This window comes from Pundamilia nyererei, unplaced genomic scaffold (assembly GCF_000239375.1).
Source record: "Pundamilia nyererei isolate P.nyererei 1_Seehausen unplaced genomic scaffold, PunNye1.0 scaffold00118, whole genome shotgun sequence".
Taxonomy (NCBI): Eukaryota; Metazoa; Chordata; class Actinopteri; order Cichliformes; family Cichlidae; genus Pundamilia; species Pundamilia nyererei.
Window position 1 is genome coordinate 1,983,744 of NW_005187519.1, and position 19,930 is coordinate 2,003,673.

The 19,930-nt window shown below is 40.9% G+C and overlaps 1 protein-coding gene across 1 annotated transcript in view; it reads left to right on the forward strand.

The window, feature by feature from the left end:
* tns1a (tensin 1a) overlaps window positions 1-19,930 on the forward strand; it is a gene marked incomplete at its 3' end in the record, with an annotated part of 125,448 nt that overhangs the window by 22,362 nt on the left and 83,156 nt on the right. The window contains exons 2-3 of the mRNA XM_013913163.1: window positions 8,475-8,589; window positions 11,779-11,816. Coding sequence (XP_013768617.1) covers window positions 8,475-8,589; window positions 11,779-11,816 — 153 coding nt within the window. The remainder of the gene's footprint in view (window positions 1-8,474; window positions 8,590-11,778; window positions 11,817-19,930) is intronic.

The window sequence follows — 19,930 nt, forward strand, 5'->3', positions numbered from 1 at the left end:
TCACACTCATATTCACACCATGGGCAATTTAGGCTACGTCCAGACTAGCCCGGATAGATTTGAAAACGGTGTTTTCGTCTGAAAACGCCACACTAGCATTTTCAGTCGTTTTCACAGAGTTGCGCGTCCACATTGAAGCGGCCGAAAACGCTTACGTTCCAGTCCTGCGCATGCGCAAAAGCGAATGAGGATTACATAATTTGAAGAAAAGCTATCTGGAGCATGTACAAACTGATATTAATCTTTTTTAGGGCTGTCAAAATTGAGAGCAATCAAAACAACTGCTGTATAATGCACTCCGCTATCTTTGTTTAATTGGTCACATGACTGCATCACATGACTAAAATGCGTCATCGTTTTAGAAAGTCTGATTTTCGAGTGTCCACAGTGCGATGGGGCAGCTCCGTTTTGAAATGTATGCGTTTTCAAGAGCGGAAAACGCCGTCTCAGTGTGGACGGGAGGCCAAAACGGAGAGAAAACGATTAGTGTGGACATAGCCTTAGATTGACCAATTAACCTATCCCCACTAACTGCATGTGTTTGGACTGCGGGAGGAAGCCGGAGTACCCAGGGAGAACTCCCACAGACACGGGGAGAACATGCAAACTCCACACAGCTAGCACTGTTAGCATCTGGCCCACTGTGATGTTTTTGTTTTGAAGATGATAAAATTAAGAATATATAGTAACCCTAGGGGTGAATTTCATACACACTGAAATCTGCTAAACCTGCTATAAACAGATTTTGTCATATGAATTGGTATTATCTATAGGTAGTGGATGTAATATTTGGTCCTAGAAACTTTCTGGTTTTCGTTTTCAACATGCATAGCCCATAGTTGGACATAACATAGTCAATGGGTTGTTGCTAAGTGTTACGGCCCTAGCAGGGCCTCTCTCTCTCCTGAGGGTGCCTGTGTGGGCGTGTCCCACTACCTCCTGCCTGAGGTGCCACCTTTCCCTCCTGTACAGCTGACTCCCATCAGCAATTAAGGGTATTTAAGCCCAGAGCAGGGTGAGCTCTGGGCCAGAGTGCCAATAGTGTGGTTATAGCTAGTGAGCTGAGTGTCTTGTGGTGTTTCCAGCTAGTGAGCTGAGTGTCTTGTGGTGTTTCCCAGCTGGTGAGCTGTGCTTTTCTTTTGACTTTTTGCGTTAATTGACCAACGCCTGAGTTTTGTTTGTGTTTCTTTTATGGTGATAACGGCTTGTCCGTCTCTTTTAGTTGAATTACTTCAATAAAACTGTTTTATTTAACGTATTGCCTCCCTGACTCCTTTTTCTGACCCGGTCACTTTTGTTACTTCCCCCTCCCCGCCTAGACCCCTCAGGGGAACGTAACAAGTGGGGGCTCGTCCGGGATAATTGAAAAGGGAGTTCTGTGTTGGATTTGTTTTTTTTGATTATCTCGCTTTGGCACCTTTTAGAGATTCCTAACTTCCCAGTTAAGGTAGGTGAGTGTCCAGCTGAGCTTTTTAAGTTCCTCCTTCGGGCACTCTTTTGTTATTTTGCCTTTTATTATTTTTGGAGTAATCCTGGGTGGGGATTAATTCTCTGTCGGGGGTAGGCAATTCAGGGCTCCGGTCGCTGAAGTTCTGCCTTTAAAGTTGCCTCGAGCCCAGCACGCTCCGGAAGATAGACAGGGCAAGGTTTTGGAACTGGGTAAGTTGTTTTGTTAACGTGTGTGTGTGGCGGGAGGTAAGTTGGTCAGCTAAAGCAAGTTGTGTAGTGGTCTGTTAATTGTCTTAATTAGGTTGTGTTTTCCTAACCCTTCATCCCCAAAATGGTTGACACAGCTGCTAGTGCACAGGTGTCTAGAAGCTCGTTTGTAAGTAACAACATCCACCTGGTTCCCATTTTCTGTGAATCCAGTGTTGAGAGCTTCTTCAGTGTGTTTGAAAGCATAGCAACTGCATTACAGTGGCCTGAAGACGTGTGGGGGGTGATGTTGCTGTGTAAATTCACAGGTAAGGCTCAGGAAGCTTGCTCTGGTCTGTCTAGGCAGGACAGCCTAGTTTATGAAAAGATTAAAAGTGCCGTCCTCCAAGCCTATGAACTTGTGCCTGAAGCCTATAGGCAGAACTTCCGAGGTTTGGGGTTGGCCCAGGGTCAGTCCTACCTTGACTTTGCTAGGGAGAAGGCAAAGCTCTTTGATAGGTGGTGTTCTGCGAGCCAGGTTAACGACGTGGGGTCCATACGTGAGCTTATGCTGGTGGAAGATTTTAAAAACTCAGTTCCTGAGTCTATTTCTTGTTATTTAAGTGAGCAAAGGGTTTCCACTTTACAGTGGGCTGCCATACTGGCAGATGAGTTTACCCTAACTCATAAAGCAAACACGGTGGAATGTGACATCCCTTCTCATGGTAACACATCTTGGAGAACTAGGAGGGAGCCAGCTAACAAGGCTGAAAAGGTTGTGGTTTCGAGACCCAAAACAAAGCTTTGCTTCTTCTGCCACAAACCTGGACACCTTGTTGCTAACTGTTTGAGACTGAAACTCAAACAGAAAGCACACTCAAAGCAAAAAGGGCTTGCTTTGAGAAAAGTCAGTCGTGGCTCTCAAACCGACAAGGTTGCCAGGCCTACGAAGAGGCTACACTTGGAGCATAATTGCTCAGTAGTGTCATGTAGTCAGTGTAAGAGGTCAACTGACCCTGAGCTGCCACTGGTTGACAATTTCCCAGGTGCTCAAAATGACCTGCAGGGGGACAGGCTGTGTATAACACCACCACTCAGACCTGCACCCCTGACTAACAAACATGCCTGTACCCGTGACCTGAGCAATCGTCTGAAAACTGTTGCAGTAAGGTCTTCTGACTGCCTGCTGTGTTCTCCACATGTGATGGCTCAAAAAAGCCCTAGCCACCACATGAGACATTGTTTTGAGGGTCTGCGGCCACCCTCAGTAAGTATTTTGAACCCATTGAGATGGGGTTGGCAGCTCCCGCAGGCAATGCCTAACCGTTGCTACGCGGTTTGGTAGGTGGAAAGCCTGCATTTCGTCCTGACACGGCTACGGACTCACTTTTGGTTACTGTGATTTGACAAACCATGGGTTTGCATTTATGGGAGGGGGTGTTACGGCCCTAGCAGGGCCTCTCTCTCTCCTGAGGGTGCCTGTGTGGGCGTGTCCCACTACCTCCTGCCTGAGGTGCCACCTTTCCCTCCTGTACAGCTGACTCCCATCAGCAATTAAGGGTATTTAAGCCCAGAGCAGGGTGAGCTCTGGGCCAGAGTGCCAATAGTGTGGTTATAGCTAGTGAGCTGAGTGTCTTGTGGTGTTTCCCAGCTGGTGAGCTGTGCTTTTCTTTTGACTTTTTGCGTTAATTGACCAACGCCTGAGTTTTGTTTGTGTTTCTTTTATGGTGATAACGGCTTGTCCGTCTCTTTTAGTTGAATTACTTCAATAAAACTGTTTTATTTAACGTATTGCCTCCCTGACTCCTTTTTCTGACCTGGTCACTTTTGTTACTTCCCCCTCCCCGCCTAGACCCCTCAGGGGAACGTAACACTAAGTAACATACAAAAAACCCCTAAATGATTGAATGTCACTCACCAAAGCTCACCCTTTTTCTATGGTCTTCTTACTGCTAACCATACAGCGAGCCACATATTTTGCATTGAAAATGTTCCAAAAAGCACCAACACCCCAATCACAGCCCACTGAAACAAATTAGCTAAGGCGCTATCTAACAGAGAGTGGCTATACCTACTCATCTCTCAAAGCTTCACCCCTTATGTTGTATAGTGTAAGTTCAGTCTTTATAAAGTTAAAATGAGTAGGTTTTTATATTAAAAATTACATAAGTTTTAATAAAATAGCCATTAGGTTATAGAGACAGAAACTGGTTTTGTAGCATGCTGTAGCATAAACATTTATTTCTGCTATAGAGCTAGACATGTTAACACAGCAGTCTATGGCGAGTGACTTACTTTTGAAGCCATTTTGGTGGCAATTCAAGAAACCTTTTAGTGCTTCTGTAAATCAAGACAATTTTTTACAGTGGCTAGCAATTGTAGTAACATTAGCTAGTTAACAGTTTTACAGTAACATTTCATATTACACTTAAAGTCAGTGCAAACAGTGTTGAGGAGATACTCGTTATACCACTATCAAGCAATACTTTAATTTTTTTTCCTATATCATGTTTTCACCTGGCACAGTACTTTTGAATCTGTCCGTTCAACCAATTCTCCATTAATCAGTATATATGGATAAAATGTTTAGTCTGCCTCTGTATCAATCTGAGCTGCTGCTGTTGAGCAGAACAAACAAATGGAAGAAATAAGGTTGTTTGAGAGATAGATGTTGCAGTGGTTCATAATTAATTTTTTACATGAATTATCACCATGCATGCAGCATATTGTTTGTTTAAAGTTACCTGTTCTAATATGCTGTGTGTGCTGCTGGCTAGCCAAGGTCAGCCAGGATTCCTCTTTGGAACTTATAGCGAGAGTGTCACAGTGTGACAAAAGCCATTAAGATTTAGGGAGATATGGGAGCGAAAACGCTGAGAAACACACTTTTGAAAAGAGCTTTGAGCCAAATTGACTGCAGCACACAGAGGAAGGGAAAAAAGACCAGGGAGCTTTGGAAAGCAACAGGAAAATGAGCTCAAAGATGATGAAGCAAAGGATTACATGACTTAGTGCAGCTTTCATCAGTGAGCCTCATCATACCTACAGTCCTTTGAAGATGTAGTAGGTCTAGTTGTAGTTGAAGTGATTAAAATTAGCAATGGGAAAAAGCAGTGAGCTATAATAATGTGCAAAAGTCTTGAGCCACTACTTGTTTTTATATTTTTCTGCCAAGAAGCCAAACTTTCTTTTACTTTTTTTAAAGTGGTTTCCATCAATAGTTCTTCAGGCTTACTGAAGTTTGTTTAAAGTCTTTCTTCGAACACTGGCCTTTTTTCTTTTGCTGATTTTAGGTCCAGTCTTTGTACTACCAAACTGACCACCTTCAGATCCCCCCTGCTACCTGCTCCTGGATTAAAGATTTCTTCACTAACCAGCCTCAATCTGTCCGACTTGCTGATTGAGGCTGGTGCTTGGACAACAACATGAAGCTGAACTTCATTAAAACAAAAGAGCTCATAATGGACTTCAGAGGGCACAGACAGGTCACTCCTCTGCCATTGTAAAAGGATAACGGGTGGAATCTGCCTCCACCTTCAGGTTTCTGGGCACCCACGTCTCCGCTGATCACACCTGGACCAACAACACTAACGCCCTGGTAAAGAGGGCCCAGCAGTGACTGCACTTCCTCCATATCCCGAGGAAGAATAACCTGGAGAAGAAGCTGCTGCTGGCCTTCTCACACACCTCAGTGGAGAGCATGCTGTCCTACTGCCTGAGTGTTTGGTACTCAGGGGCCACTACTAAGAACAGGAAGGCTAAGCAGAGGGTAATTAATACCACCCAAAAAGTCATTGACTTTCCTCTGCCACCCCTGAAGGCCATCACCAGATCCCCCCCATCTCAGGAAAACCAGGGCCATCACAGGTGACCCCTTGCACCCTGCCCACCACCCGTTTGACCTGCAGCCCTCACGTCAATCAGGTCCGACACCTCTAGACTCACAAACAGGTTCCTACCCTGGGACATTCAGACTGTTAGCAAACAACATCCCCCCACACCCCCAAGCCATGGCGTGAGTAACCCTTCATCACTCAGGCCACTCAAAAACGAACTCTGTACTCAGACCAAGTCTTTTCTTTGCACTACTTCCAAGCACTTTGCAACTATTTTGTTCTCTAGGTTGTGGCTTTTTCTTATTTTTGTATATATTTCTCTTGGTTGTATACATTTCTCCTGTTTGCTATTTAATCCTGCTGTCTTACTATTTATATGTCATTGTACATGTTCAATGACAGTAAAGGGCTATTCTATTCTATTCTATTCTATTCTATTCTATTCTACTTCACTCTCTGGAGTGTGTCCTTAAAAATTTAAGGAAATGGAGGACAAAAAAAGTGGCAGGTCTAAATCCAGCAAAGGCTTGACACAGATTTTGAGATATTCATCTGGCTCTTCAGGTAATCCATCTACTGTTCACTGAAGCCTCATCAGAAATAGTCTCAGCTGATAGGTGGCCATCAAGAAGTCTTCTAAAGGAAGGGGAAAAGAGAGATAATGTAAAATCATACCTGGATAGAAAAACACACAGTGGAGCACTATCAGTCATGGATCGGCCTCCCCAGAGCCCGGACCTCAACATCATTGAAGCAGTGTGGGATCATGTTGACAGAGAACAGAACAAAAGGCAGAAACATCCAAAGAAGAGCTTGAATGTCCTTCAAGAAGCCCGGAGAACTATTCCTGAAGACTACTTAAATATTGACTTTTAAGCTCATTCGAAGCTCATTAGACATTTTCTTGTATATTTGCACATTTTTCGTAAATTGATCCCCATTTTCCTTGCAAAATGTTACAAAATTAAGGTTTTCTCTAGTCTGTTCCACAGCACGGCATTTCAAACAGTACTTGTGGTAGAAGGTTATGTTGTAGGTGGCAGTAGGAGCTATCTGTTGCATAGTGGTCCTAAGTAAGACGTCACTTGTTCTTTGGTTTAGAGATGGACCACAATCTGTGAGTGGTAATGAGTAAATTTCAGGAGCACTGTGGACACGTGCACATGCATTTCCTGTGCATTTTAAATAAGCTGCTCTGAGCTACTCTTTCTACCAGAACCTCCCCTCCCCCAAACAGCTCCTCATCGTTGGTGCTCTGCAAACTAAATCAATTACTGTGTGCTACTACAGAATTACAGACTTACCTTTAGACATCAACACAAACTGGTGCAAGTAGAAACAATTAGCGCGTTTATCTACTTAAAGAAAGACACAGAAAGCAGAAAAACTTAAAACCGATCACTCCTCTGTAGGAGAAGTGATCAGTGATCTATTTAGAGTGAGCAACTTGCACAACATGATGTGGCAGCAATGTTGCCTATGTTGAATAAGATAATCAGTTAACTGTTCAACTGTTAATCTGTTAAAAAAACAAAACAAAAACTATGTTTGCAGGTATAGACCCGGTCACCTTAAGAAAGATTGATTTCTCCTTTTGCCAGAAATAAATATTCCAAAGCCCTCGCAATCATTTATATTCGTGGGAATGTTTGAGGAATGTCTTAATTCATTGACTCATTCATGCATCCTTTCAAGGTGATATCTGGAAGGAGGTGTATATAAAATACTGTTTTCAATAAAGCAAACTCAGATTTACAGCCCAGCCGAGCTCAACCCGAACCAGGCCAGCTGCACAAATACACAAAGGAAATGGCATCATTATTATGACTCACAGAGGAGGCTGTTAGGAAAAGTGGGCTCTGGACAACAGGGAAAGAGGGAGATCTAGCAGGGTGTTTGCTTTAAGTGCAATTCTGAGTGATGATGTCACATGATGAAATGACAAAAGAAGAGATCTGGGATTTGCCTGTTGTCTTTTTGGCCATACGAACTGGGGTAACTGCATCAAAGCAACCCACAGACCTTTGTATGATAAAATAAAACCAGATCAAACCACATAAGCAAGTCAGAAAGAAAATAAAGGCCTAAAACATTCAGAAACCTAAACCAACTCGTCTATTCTGAGCACATTTTGAAGCGTTCATCGGCTGGTTTCCTTCAAAGGAAAAACTCGTGCGTTGAGTGCATTTTCCAAGCTGCAGGACAGACTAATCAGATCAATTCTGAGTAATGTGCAGCTGTTTGGAGAGAAACCCACATTTTAACACAGCGTTCGAGATGTCATTGCATGTCAGGAATAAATTACACAAGTCATGGAATTAATTTTGCAAGGGTCTTTTGGGATCCTCCAAGTTGTTATCCTGGTCATGAGCAACATGCTCGCAGCAGCTGCAACCCCATCTTCTTCTTCTTCATCATCATCATCAGCATGCGTAAAACAATATTTTTGATTTTTCTTCTTCACTGCTTTGCACAGTTTCTCAAGCCGTTGTGTCCTCAGGCTGCTCTGAAATGAAGCCCTGGACACACACTTGCAAACAATACTGCACACACACACACACGAACACACACAGGCAAGCATCATTCCTAGAGTTTTTTAGGTTGCTGGCTGCTGTAAGGCCTTTTTTTCACTCCATCGTTAATTAGTCATTTAATTAGAGAACTTCAAAGTGAAAACATCCTATGCTGTTGGATGGGCTGTGTCTCTGTGTGTGCGTGTGTGTGTCAGTGTGAGTGCACTTATTTGCACGCAACAGTCCTTTGGGCCTTATAAGGTAGAAAAATGACTTGTTTGAGTTGCATCACTGTTTCGGACATTAACCCTCCTATTCAGTATAACAAAGACACAAGGAAACAGCTTAGCTGAAACCAAAAATCATCAAAAGTTGAGGTGAAACTCTCACGTGCAGCCAGCTGTATTGAATGTGTTTTGATTGGCTTTGGATCTGCTTCCATCGATTTGTAGCGATGCACTCCTGATCTCGTTTCCTCTTCTTCCCGCAGCCCGACGAGCTGGAGGGCGTCCACACGCACACCTTTAAGCTGAAGCCATTCAAGAAGGCCAAGAGTTGTGATATATGCAAGCAGGCCATCACCAAGGAGGGCCTCATTTGCAAAGGTGGGTGTCTAGCATGTTGGCTTTCAAGTGGATCTGAGCAGACGTAAGACAGTAGACCGAGTAAATTATGACCAGACAGGGGTTGGATTCCCAGAATGGCTGAGGGTGAGATTCATTTATAAATATAAAAACTGACCATTTTATAACAACTGCCTTCCTTAGACTTCACATGAATCTTCCTTAGACTTGCTGCTTCTGCAACCTGGAAGTGGCAGTAAATAGATGTATATCAGTTATGTTATGAGTTATGACCCAATTTTACTTTAAGAAACATTATTATAAACATTGTCAGTCTGTGAAAAAAAGTGTGGGCAAATAGTTTAACAAACCCCTAGACATCTTTATTACAGAAGTTAGCACCATTGCCTGACTAAAAGAAGGTCCTGGACATGGTCTTGTGCTGCTGAGTTCAATGTGTTGTGCATTCAGAGATACTCTTCTGCATACCTTGGTTGTAAATGTTATTTGAATTACTGTTGCCTCCCGGTCAGCTCGAGGCATTTTAGCCATTTTCCTCAGACCTCTAGCATCAAGAAAGCATTTTCTCTCTAAAAACTGCCGCACAGTTCAGTTCAGTGCAGGTCAGCTAAAGCTTGATTCTAGCATAATTTAAGCCATTCAGGTTTACATTAAAGAAAGGTTTAAAACAAAGTTTTATTTGTATTTGAATGTTTTTTCTCCCCAAGTCTATTTTTAATATACACATCCTTTTTGTTTACGCTGTACGCTCTATTTATGTATGCATTGGTCTACTGTTTTAGCTTTGCTTTCTCTCCCTCTTGCCTTTGAGCCCCTGCCTCCCCTCTTCCTCAATGATCCAGTCACATGTTTTTGAGTCTAATTTTAGAAGTACTAAAGGTTTTATTGTCACTCCAAGAAAAGTCCAAGGGAAATTAACATTAGAAGACTCCCAGGCAGCCTCACATTTCCTCTGTTTCTTTTTCTCTGGTCTCCCTCTATCTGTCTTTGCACTCTTTCCCTTGCTCTCCCCATTTTTGAACTACAGTACAAACAGAGAGTCTTTAGCAGAGGCCAGATGACAAACGGGGAGAAAAGCCCAGCAGTAGGGGAATGGGCTTGTATAGGGCTTTGGCTGAGGATTTGGTGTTAAAATTAGCATGGCTGCTGCTGCTGCTGCATTAGCCTAGATAAGAGGGGGATAGAGGGGGAAAGGGATGAGTGGTAGGGGAGGGGGCCAGAGCTAGGGTGAAGAGTGAGAAATATGGGTAGCAATGACGCTGGGTGATAGATATGGGTACAGAAAAGAAAAGAAGGCATACACTTTTATTTATTGTACTTTCTGTCCTGTTAAACTAGAGCTATAGTGTACTATATGTTCACAAGCACCTGGACAATTATAATTATCTAAAACTCCTTGTTGTCCTTTACCAGGAAGGGTTGCTATGCAGCACATTGCTAGTTATTGTAAAGGATTAGATGTGACAATAAGACTATGTGCTGTGCAATCGTCCAGATACATTGCTTTAAAATCAGCTAAAAAAAACTCTCAGGGAGGCCCTTTGAATGTCAAAGAATGAGATAAACAAAAGACATACAAAAAGGTTAATCTTTGCTAAAGTGAAGCCATTTCTCTGTTTTAGAGACTTTGACAGAGCTGTTCATGACTTCATTTCATCTCGCCTCGACTACTGTAATAATCTTTACTCTGGTGTTAGTCTGTCATCAGTTAGCCATCTACAGCTGGTCCAAAATGCTGCAGCACGGTTACTAACTGGCACACGCAAGCGAGAACACATATCTCCCATACTGGCATCATTGCACTGGGTGCCAGTTAGTTTTAGAATTAATTTTAAGATTTTTTTTTTTGTAAGGCATTAAATGGGTTAGCACCCTCATACCTTTCTGATCTTTTAAATTGGTACACTCCTGCAAGATCACTGAGGTCTGCGGATCAATTGGTCCTGGCTGTCCCGAGGTCCAGATTAAAGCACAGAGGAGATCGGGGCTTTGCTGTAACTGCTCCTAAACTGTGGAACAAACTGCCCCTTCACATCAGGACCTGCCCAACATTGGACACTTTTGAAACCCGTCTGAAAACCCAGTTTTATTCCTTGGCTTTTAAATCAGAATGAGTTTGTATTACTTTTAACTATGTTATATCTTACTCAAATCTTCAAATTTTATGATTCTTTTTCTTTTCTTTTATCATGTCTCCCTATGTTTTTATGTCTTTTAGTCATCTTAATTGTACAGCACCTTGGTCAGCATTTGTTGTTTTAAATGTGCTGTATAAATAAATTTGTCTTTGACTAAAAATGGGGGAGAAAAGTCATATTAAGCAAAGTCATAAAGCAAGCAACCCTGTGTATTTTACCCTACATAGGACTTTGTTTTGTAAAATAAGCATCGTGTTGTAATCAGTAACACTTCAAACTAATGATTGGAATCCTACGCGTATCTTCAAAGTGTTTGCTGAGGTCATAAATCCATAAAGAAGAAGGTTTGTTTCCTCACATACCTATATACCTGTTTTCAAATAGAGGATTCGCCCCCTCCTGGTAGTTAAAAAGAATGCAGCTTGAAGGTTTCTGTGCAAAAGCTTAACCTTTCTGACCTGAAACTTCTGACCATCTTTCATAAAGAGTGTTTGCTTCAAACATGCAAAAAGACAAATTTGCATTAATAAATGAATAAAATTTGATTACAGACTGTTACTATTATGTGCTGAGGAGACTTGTACCACCTTGATTCAAGTGTGACCCATTAACAGTCTAGAACATACATTAAAAGTCCAATTTATCACTGTTTAATCAACATTCTGTGTTCATTTCAATCACTTTGGCTTGCATTTGCTATTGATTTTTGCATCAATGTTTCACCTTTTGCCTGAAACATTAAGGTAGTGAAATGCAAACTGATGGATGGATGTTTGCTTCACGTGACCACTTGAGGGCAGCACCACAGCATGTTGGCATCAGGGATGGTGCTGACCTTATTTCAGTTTCAGTGCATTCAGCAGTACAGCGCTGCAATTCTAAACTCTCCACACCATCTAAGCACTTTAATTGTTTTCCAATACTGAGCACACATCTACAGTTGCTGCTTTCAGCTTCATTTTGTGATCTATGTGAAAGGAAACATCCATTAATCTCTTTACGGTTGTTAATGGTTTTTGCTCCTGTGGGTGTAAATCAACAACTGCACATAATGCTGCCTCTTTTATTTCAGCGTGCCGGTTGTCCTGCCACAAGAAATGTGAAGTGAAGGTAAGACACGATCTTCACCGTCTTCTTTTGTTACTGATGAGACTGATGTCTTCATTGTGCATTCTAGTCTTTGTCACACCTTATTACTGTATAGAAGTACACATAATTTTACTTATTGTACAAGCACATACAATGCACCACACATACAGCAGATAAACTGTGACTGTGGTCATTGCATCGGGAATAGCAGGAATTTAAAAGTTGCTTTTCTACACGGTTTTTCCCCCTCCTGAAGCACTATTGCAAATGTTAAGCGAAGCCCATTTATGGGTTTTTTCAGGCTGTTTAAATCAATTTTAGCACTGCATGGAAAAATGCACAGTCCGGCAAAAAAGCTTTAACCTGCCTGCCTCAGACTGCAGTGTGACGTCATCCAGAGCAGCACGCTGGCTAATAAACTTCATGCAAGTGTACATCTCCACTTAGATTTCTTTGTAATTCACACACACATTCACACACTGAATGTGTGTGTGAATGGGTGGATGACTGAATGTAGTGTAAAGCGCTTTGGGGTCCTTAGGGGCTAAGTAAAGCGCTATACAAATACAGGCCATTTACCAGTTACCATTTGTAATGGTGTGGGTTATAGTGCTTATACGGTCGTCTACGGAGGACCAAAACTGCTGAAATCATCAGCACAGGTTGAAAATTAATAATTGAATCCATGAAATACAAAATTACGCAAAAGGCAAAATAAATGAGGGAGTAGATAAATGCAAAGACAAGAAGAAATATCAATTTGCCATATTTTTTAAATTAATACTAACATTTTTGTTTAGATTGTTTTGGTGCATCTGATGGTTCAGTAATTTATGTATTTAAGATTTTGGCTGTTTGATCCAACACAGAGAATAAAAAGACTCATGATTCTGATTACTTTTGAGTAGCATGTGACATGTCCTTACACAAATAACGTTATCAGTTTAAATATAATTGAAAACAATTTTATATACTTAAAAAAATCTTTTGAAAACATCGTCGCCTCATTTGTACTTGGCAGCCCTCTGTTTTTTTGTGTGGTTTCGTTTCGTTTTCCCACAATTATTTTTCACTGTAAATGATCGCCCACTCAGATCAACCCCTAATTTCACTTCAATTACACCTCATCATTCAGAAACTGCTGATACTTACCAGCTATGCATGAAGCATTATTATTAGTATAGTGGCTTTATCTTGTACCATAATCAGCCATAACTATGCATTGCTAACAAAATAACTTTGACCATTTGGGGCATGGAGATCGGACCTCTCGGGGTATCCTGTACGAGGACTTTGGCATCATGGTCTTCAGCTCCTTTGGATTAGCAGTGGGGCCCTACTGGGATTGGATTTTGATAGTGCTATTGAACTGGGATCGTAATTTCGGTATATTTGTTGTGTTCCTCGAGCTGTCACTGAGTATATTTTGAAGTGGTGTGAGGCGTATTGTCTTGCTTGGTGGTACATATCATCGTGACATCCACATGAATGCCAAAACCCAAGGTTTCCCAGCAGAACATTGTCCTATAACAAGATGATCAATTTTATTCACTTCACTTGTCAGTGGTTTTTAATATTGTGGTGGATCAGTGACTTCAAATACATGTGCAAAAAAAAAAGAACTACTTGGGGGCAAATACGCCATGTAAGGCTTTATTTCTGCCTCTTGACTGACTGTGGGATCACAGTTCCACTCACCACATTTGATCCCAATCAGCGGTAACAAAAAATAAAGAAAAAAGGGGAGAGCAAATGAAAAGGAAGGAGCGGAGGAACGAGTGAATGAGAAGCAAGGGAAAGGGTGGAGGGGAAGAGTGTAAAAAGACTGTATACTTAGTGGTTTTAGTTGTGACTGGTGGGGAGAAATGTTGAAATGTCTCTCCTCTCCTCTATTTTCCTCTCCAGTTCATAACTCCTCTCCCCAAAAAACCTCCCCTCAAGCCATTCGTCTACCCAAATATTACTATAGGAACAAAAGTTATGTGTTCCCAAAACATCCACGGAGAAATCTGCCAAATACCTCTAAAACCGGGCAAAGTCATTTGTGGTGGCAATTTGGGGAATAATCAGGATAGCGTCATGAGTCATTCGTTCTGGTGGTGACAGACAGCCGACAGGAAATGTTTTGAGAAAAGAGTAGGTTTGCGTGTCAGAAGGGAAAGGACTGTAGATGGAGGGAAATTGTAAATCTGGATGAAAATTAGAGATGCGTTAATGTGCAAATGCCAATATTGATTTACTTGGGAGCAAACATTTGTGTTGGCTTTATCCAGGGAAATGACCCTTGAACAAAAACAAACAGGACACAAATATGCCAGCGCCGTGCTCGTTGTTTCAGGTTGTAAAAGTGCGGTTACGATTTGTGCAAACACGAATGTGAATTTAGGCAACGCTTTGGGCCGCCTCTTCGCTGACCTTGAGCAGTAAATTTGTCATGAAGCACAATGAGGTTTGTTGCCAGCAGTTTGCAGTTCACCAGACATGAAGATAACTGCAGCGCTGCACTGATTTCATTTTGTGTGTTTATTATTTTAATTCGCCACAGCTTCCCCTTTATATGCCAAACCCTGCCCAGGGCATTGAATGACAGTTGCTTGAATGTCTTAAGGGTTTTTCATTTGGGTTTATGAAGCATTTCTGTGTTTTTATAGTATTTTAATGGCACCTATACTGATTTTTATGAGGGCGTGATGATGGTAATTGTTTTAACATATGCTATGAGATAATATTTGCATAATCTATTTTGGTGCCTGCTACATAGGACAAGAAGGACAAAAGTGTGCTGATTATATAATGACTTACAAGTTTACAGTCCTTGTAGCTGACCATTTATAGACAAATGTTTTTTGTTTGTTAAGGCGCTTAACACTGACTAACACTGAAGCATAAAAAGGCTCCTAACCTAAGATATGAACCCGCGCTGTCAAAAACCTGATATATGGTATGTAAGATATCCTTAAAAATTTTTGAGGACAAGCGGAGGGCCAAAGAAGATGTGTCAGGTTTAAAAATACTATTTACAACAGATTAACAGTATTCAGAAAGCCATGTGCTTAAGAAACAAGGAAAAATCCAGCAAAGACCTGATACAGGACCTGAGAGATTCATGTGGACCTTCAGCTGATCATCTACTGTTCAATAAAGCCTCACCAGAAATGGTCTCAGTGGAAGGGTGGCCATCAGGAAGCAATTCTTAAAGGAGGGGAACTGGGAGAAAAGACTGAGCTATGACAGCTACACAAGAACTGTATTGAAAATGAGGGCAAAAGATCTGATGGAGTGATTAATCCAAGTTTTTTTTAAACTGTTCAAATGATTGTGTTTGGAGGAGATCAAGAGAGAAATACAGTGAGTGTCTACAGCCATCTGTAAAACACGGTGGACTCTCTGATACGGTTTGGGCAGCATTTCAGTCAGTGGTGTTGGAGATCTTGTCAAAATTGATGAATTATGAACTCAGAAAAGTACTATCAGATTTTTGATCTGAAAAACATCAGATTAGAAACAGCTTTCTTTTTCAGCACAACAACGATCCCAAACACACTGCCAATGCAGTAAAATCATACATGGATAGAAAAACACACAGTGGAAAACCATCAGTCATGGATCGGCCTCCCCAGAGCCCGGACCTCAACATTATTGAAACAGTGTGGGATCATGTTGACAGAGAACAGAACAAAAGGCAGAAACATCCAAAGAAGAGCTTTGAATGTCCTTCAAGGAGCCTGGAGAACTATTCCTGAAGACGACTTAAAGAAATGATGAGAAAGCTGCCTAAGAGAGTTCAGACTGTGCTGAAGAATAAAGGTGGTCACACCAAATATTGACTTTCAAGCTAATTACAATTTTACAAACTCTGTTTTTGCCTTATATACTTTTTATCGCAAAATATAAGGAAATGCATAGTACTGAAAATGTTTTGTCATTGGGCTCTTCCATAACGTCCCTAAGCCATTTTGCAAACACCACTGTAATCTTGTTGTCAGTGAAACAATTAGCCTAATTCTGCGAAATGTTGAAAGTCAGTAACCACATGCAGTTCAGTCATTAACTTTCAAAGCTTATGAAAATGTCAGTATAAACATGCAAAAGACAGACATCGACTAACATGCCTTGATGAAGGCAGCTAATAGTTTCTGGCTCCTTTTCATGTTCTGTTTTTCTTTCAGTTCTTTCTGTTTGACCACAGTCATCTCGCTGCGGATGTCTGTTATTAGAGCTCTGAGGATGCTCCACAGCACACAGAAGACAAACTCTACAGGCTTCTATCTGCCAGTATTACACCTATGTTGATGAGGAGACTTGTTTGCACAGAGGCTGGTGTTTTGCCTAAAGTCTGTCAGGAAACCTAGGCTGAGTGTTGGAAACAGAGACTCTCTGTTAGACAGAAGACTCCTGTGTTGATTCCTCATACCTCTCTCTCTCTCTTTCAACCTGAGCTTCAGATAAACAATGTTTAAGAATTTTAAATAGATATTAATTTGGAGTAGTGTTTGTGACCACCTGATAAATGAGAGTATTAATAATAATAATAATAATAATAATAATAATAATAATAGTATAGCACTTTGAAAAACAGTTACAAAGTTCTGCACTGTTTATCTTTATTGTCACTGAAAACAAATTAGTGCATCCAAACACTTGAAAACAACAAACTTACATGGCTCTATCACTTGTTGTTTGGCACTTTTTGCCGTTCTTGTGTGCTTTGCCACTTTCTGCTCTTGGGACTGTACATATCCCACTATTGTCACCACTTATTCAGAAGTTTTTAAAAAAGCCGTTGCGAGGTCATAATTTGTGAAGTTGGAAAAAATGTGTTAAGCAAAATGTAAAAGAGTAATAATAAGAATAAATATAAATACAGTGGAACCCCGACTTACGAATACCCCATTTAACGAAAAATTCAAGTTACGAAGGCACTTAACGGCAATATTTCTGCCCGTGTTACGGCAAAATGCCCGTGAAATGAAATCCGCTGGCTCTGATTGGCTGAGCCCAGAATGCCTACAATGCCCACAATGCCTTCTGAATCATGTGACAACCCCCTTGGCTTTCGTACTTGCGCTTCGCTGTTCCACTTGAACGACGTATTGTTGTTGCAGTTAGCAATTAGCCTGTAGCCTATCGTTCACTCAAATGGCGCGATGGGTGCTTACGAAAGACCCTCGGGACGAATTAATTTTGTAAGTCGGGGTTCCACTGTAAGTACATCTCATTAGTTTTAGACAAATAGGTGGTTGACACTTGATTAGCCATTGCTGTGGACCTTTCTTTGGAGTGGGGCATAATATCAGTACAGCAATATATCCTATATCACTTCCTTACATTAGTGATAAAGTTGCACCAAATTTCATTTTTTAAGACATACATCCAATACTTTACTACACAGCAAATCCAGCATGTCCAAATTAACACTGTCGGATTTGATTTCAACACTATTAAAGTGTCTATATGGGTCCACACCAGAGAGTGTTAATTTAACTCTTTTTGGAGAGTTGGTACGTTAACTCTGATTTAGTGTTAAACACCAAATCTGTCTGGAGTTGATAATTTAATACTTGGTGTTAAGAGTTTATATATTAACTCTCAAAGAGTATTTTAGTTTAACTACGTAAGAGTTATCTTCTAATTCATTCTAAAAAGCGGGAATTTTACTGTTCTGATCTTCTAGAAATTTCTTTTGGAAATAAACATTTACTAAAAAGATGCAATGGTTTTTGAAAAACATTTATTCTGAACTGTGCACAACAATTTCAAAACATTTTCTGAAAGATGTAACAGTGTACATGTTCTCACTTTCATTAGAATTGTGTTTATCAAAAGGTCTGACATGGTAAATGCAAATATCAGATTCTCATCACTTATTTCTTCAATACAATATGCATGTCCTTCATTCATCACTTTGTGGAACTTCAACGCACTTCTGCTCTCCCCCATATTCCATCTTCACAAGCATATCCTGTGCGGAGATCGAATAAAAATTAGTTGACACTAATTAATGGCACAAATAATCCAGTAAACAAACAAAAAAAAGGAATCCTCTTTGAGCCATTACTGGTGTAAAGTATTTTCCCAAAAGACAAGGACACAGGCAACAGGTAATACTGAACTAAATGTAAAACCTCAACCTTTTTAATTTTTACCTAAACCGTGTGCACAAAACTCTGGAGGGATCTATGCTAACGTAGAACCCAGTCAGGACGTCTGCTACTGCTGTTTTCTCGGTTTTTTTTTATTTTTTATGGGCGATCGTTTTCAGGCTTCAAGTAGCACCATTATACCAACATTTCACATTCTAGACATTGTTTTAGGTGTATTTGACCAAAAGTTTGACTGAAAATTCACATGCAAGCTTTTTTTCAAGGCTGTGGTATTTTATGGGCTCAAAATGTGGTCATAAACGGGGCGGGGCGATCGTGGCTCAAGAGTTGGGAGTTCGTCTTGTAATCGGAAGGTTGCCGGTTCGAGCCCTGGCTTGGACAGTCTCGGTCATTGTGTCCTTGTCCTTGTCCTTGTCTGACTATTAACACCAAAACATTTAACACTTTTGAATTTGCTGTGTAGTAATGTAAAATATTTTGTATAGAAGTAACACCTGACGTGCTTAATTACTTTTAGAAGTATTTTTTTTGTCATCATCTGTACACATGTAAGGTTATATCCCATGATCACCACAATACTATTAATGTATTATGAAAATATCATCCTTTAAGTAACTCTGTGATTCCTGCCCCTACTTGCCGAAATAGACACGAAATTTCCAACACCTTTATTTTTTTTAATCTTTATCAAACTAGAAGTCAAAGTATGTCATTAATGTTAAAATATTGTCTATCTCATGCTAGTATCGGTATTTTAATCTGTTTGTTTATTCTGGGTTTTAAGATTCACTGCGCCAAAGAAATTGAGATTCATTCGACCGGGCCAAACCTCTGTTGTGTGTCTTTGGTGAATGTAGCCTCAGTTTCCTGTTCTTAGTTGGAAGGAGCAGCACATGATGTGACGTTCTGCTGAATATGCTTCTAGAGTCAATGTGTTGTGCATTCAGAGATGCTCTTCTGTATTCCTCAATTATGACGAGTGGCCATTTAAAAGTACTGTTGCCTCACTGTCAATTCAAAGGAGTCTGGCTCTGATCTGTGGCATCAACAAGGCAATTTTGCAAAGAGAACTCACCTGATATTTTCTCTTTTTCAGATCGTTCTCTGTAAAACTTAGAGATGCTTGTGTGGGAAAATCAGTAGATCAGGAGAGTCCACAAATACTCAGTCCAGACCATCTGGCACTAACAACCATGTTACGTTCAAAGTCACCTTTCCTCCTTCTGATTCACAAGGTTCACCGGGTGGTCCTGACTGTGTCTACATGCCTACACATATGTTGCAGCCATGTGACGTGCTGATTAGATATTTGAATTACCGACCAGTTGAACAGGTGTACCTAATAAATTGTCTACTGTGTGGACTTAAACTATATTTATGGAAGTAGTATGTACCTATGTTTCAAGGACTGCATTTCCAACGTTTTTAGAGTACTTTTTCAGTTGGCTTCATTCTTTTAGGATGTAAATCACTGCCTCTCAGTTCAGTCTGGCATCAGTGCAACAGAATTATGCAAACAGATCCACCCAGTAGCATATCATCTCTCCGCTTGAGTACATGCGTGTTTGTCTTGTTTTGATGACTGGACAGCACAGCATCTGTAAGCTCTCTGTTCTCGCTCACCCTCCATGGAAACAAGCCCTCATTATTCCTCATGATTTATCCCTGCCATGTCTTGGAGGAGCTTCCTGGAATGCTCTTGCAGTGGTTTGTGCTGTTCGATGGGCTGGCGGGTTGGAAGACACAGGGCGAGGTTTGGCAAGGAAAGGTAGTGGCAGAGAGGAATGATGGGAAGGGGTTGGACGAGGAAAGTACAAGAAGTTTGAATATTTCTCATATAAACAACAATGTTGGAGAATGCTTTATAAAATTGTGTTTACCCGTTTGTGTCTTTTTTCTGTACTAAATTCATGTGGTCCTGTCTGACATATTTACTGCTGCAATTCTACCTAAGCTGCAAGACGAATTTGGTTGAAAAACCTTGAAGTACTAGGAAATCTCTGGTTTGTCAAGCAGTAAAACATTCAAAAT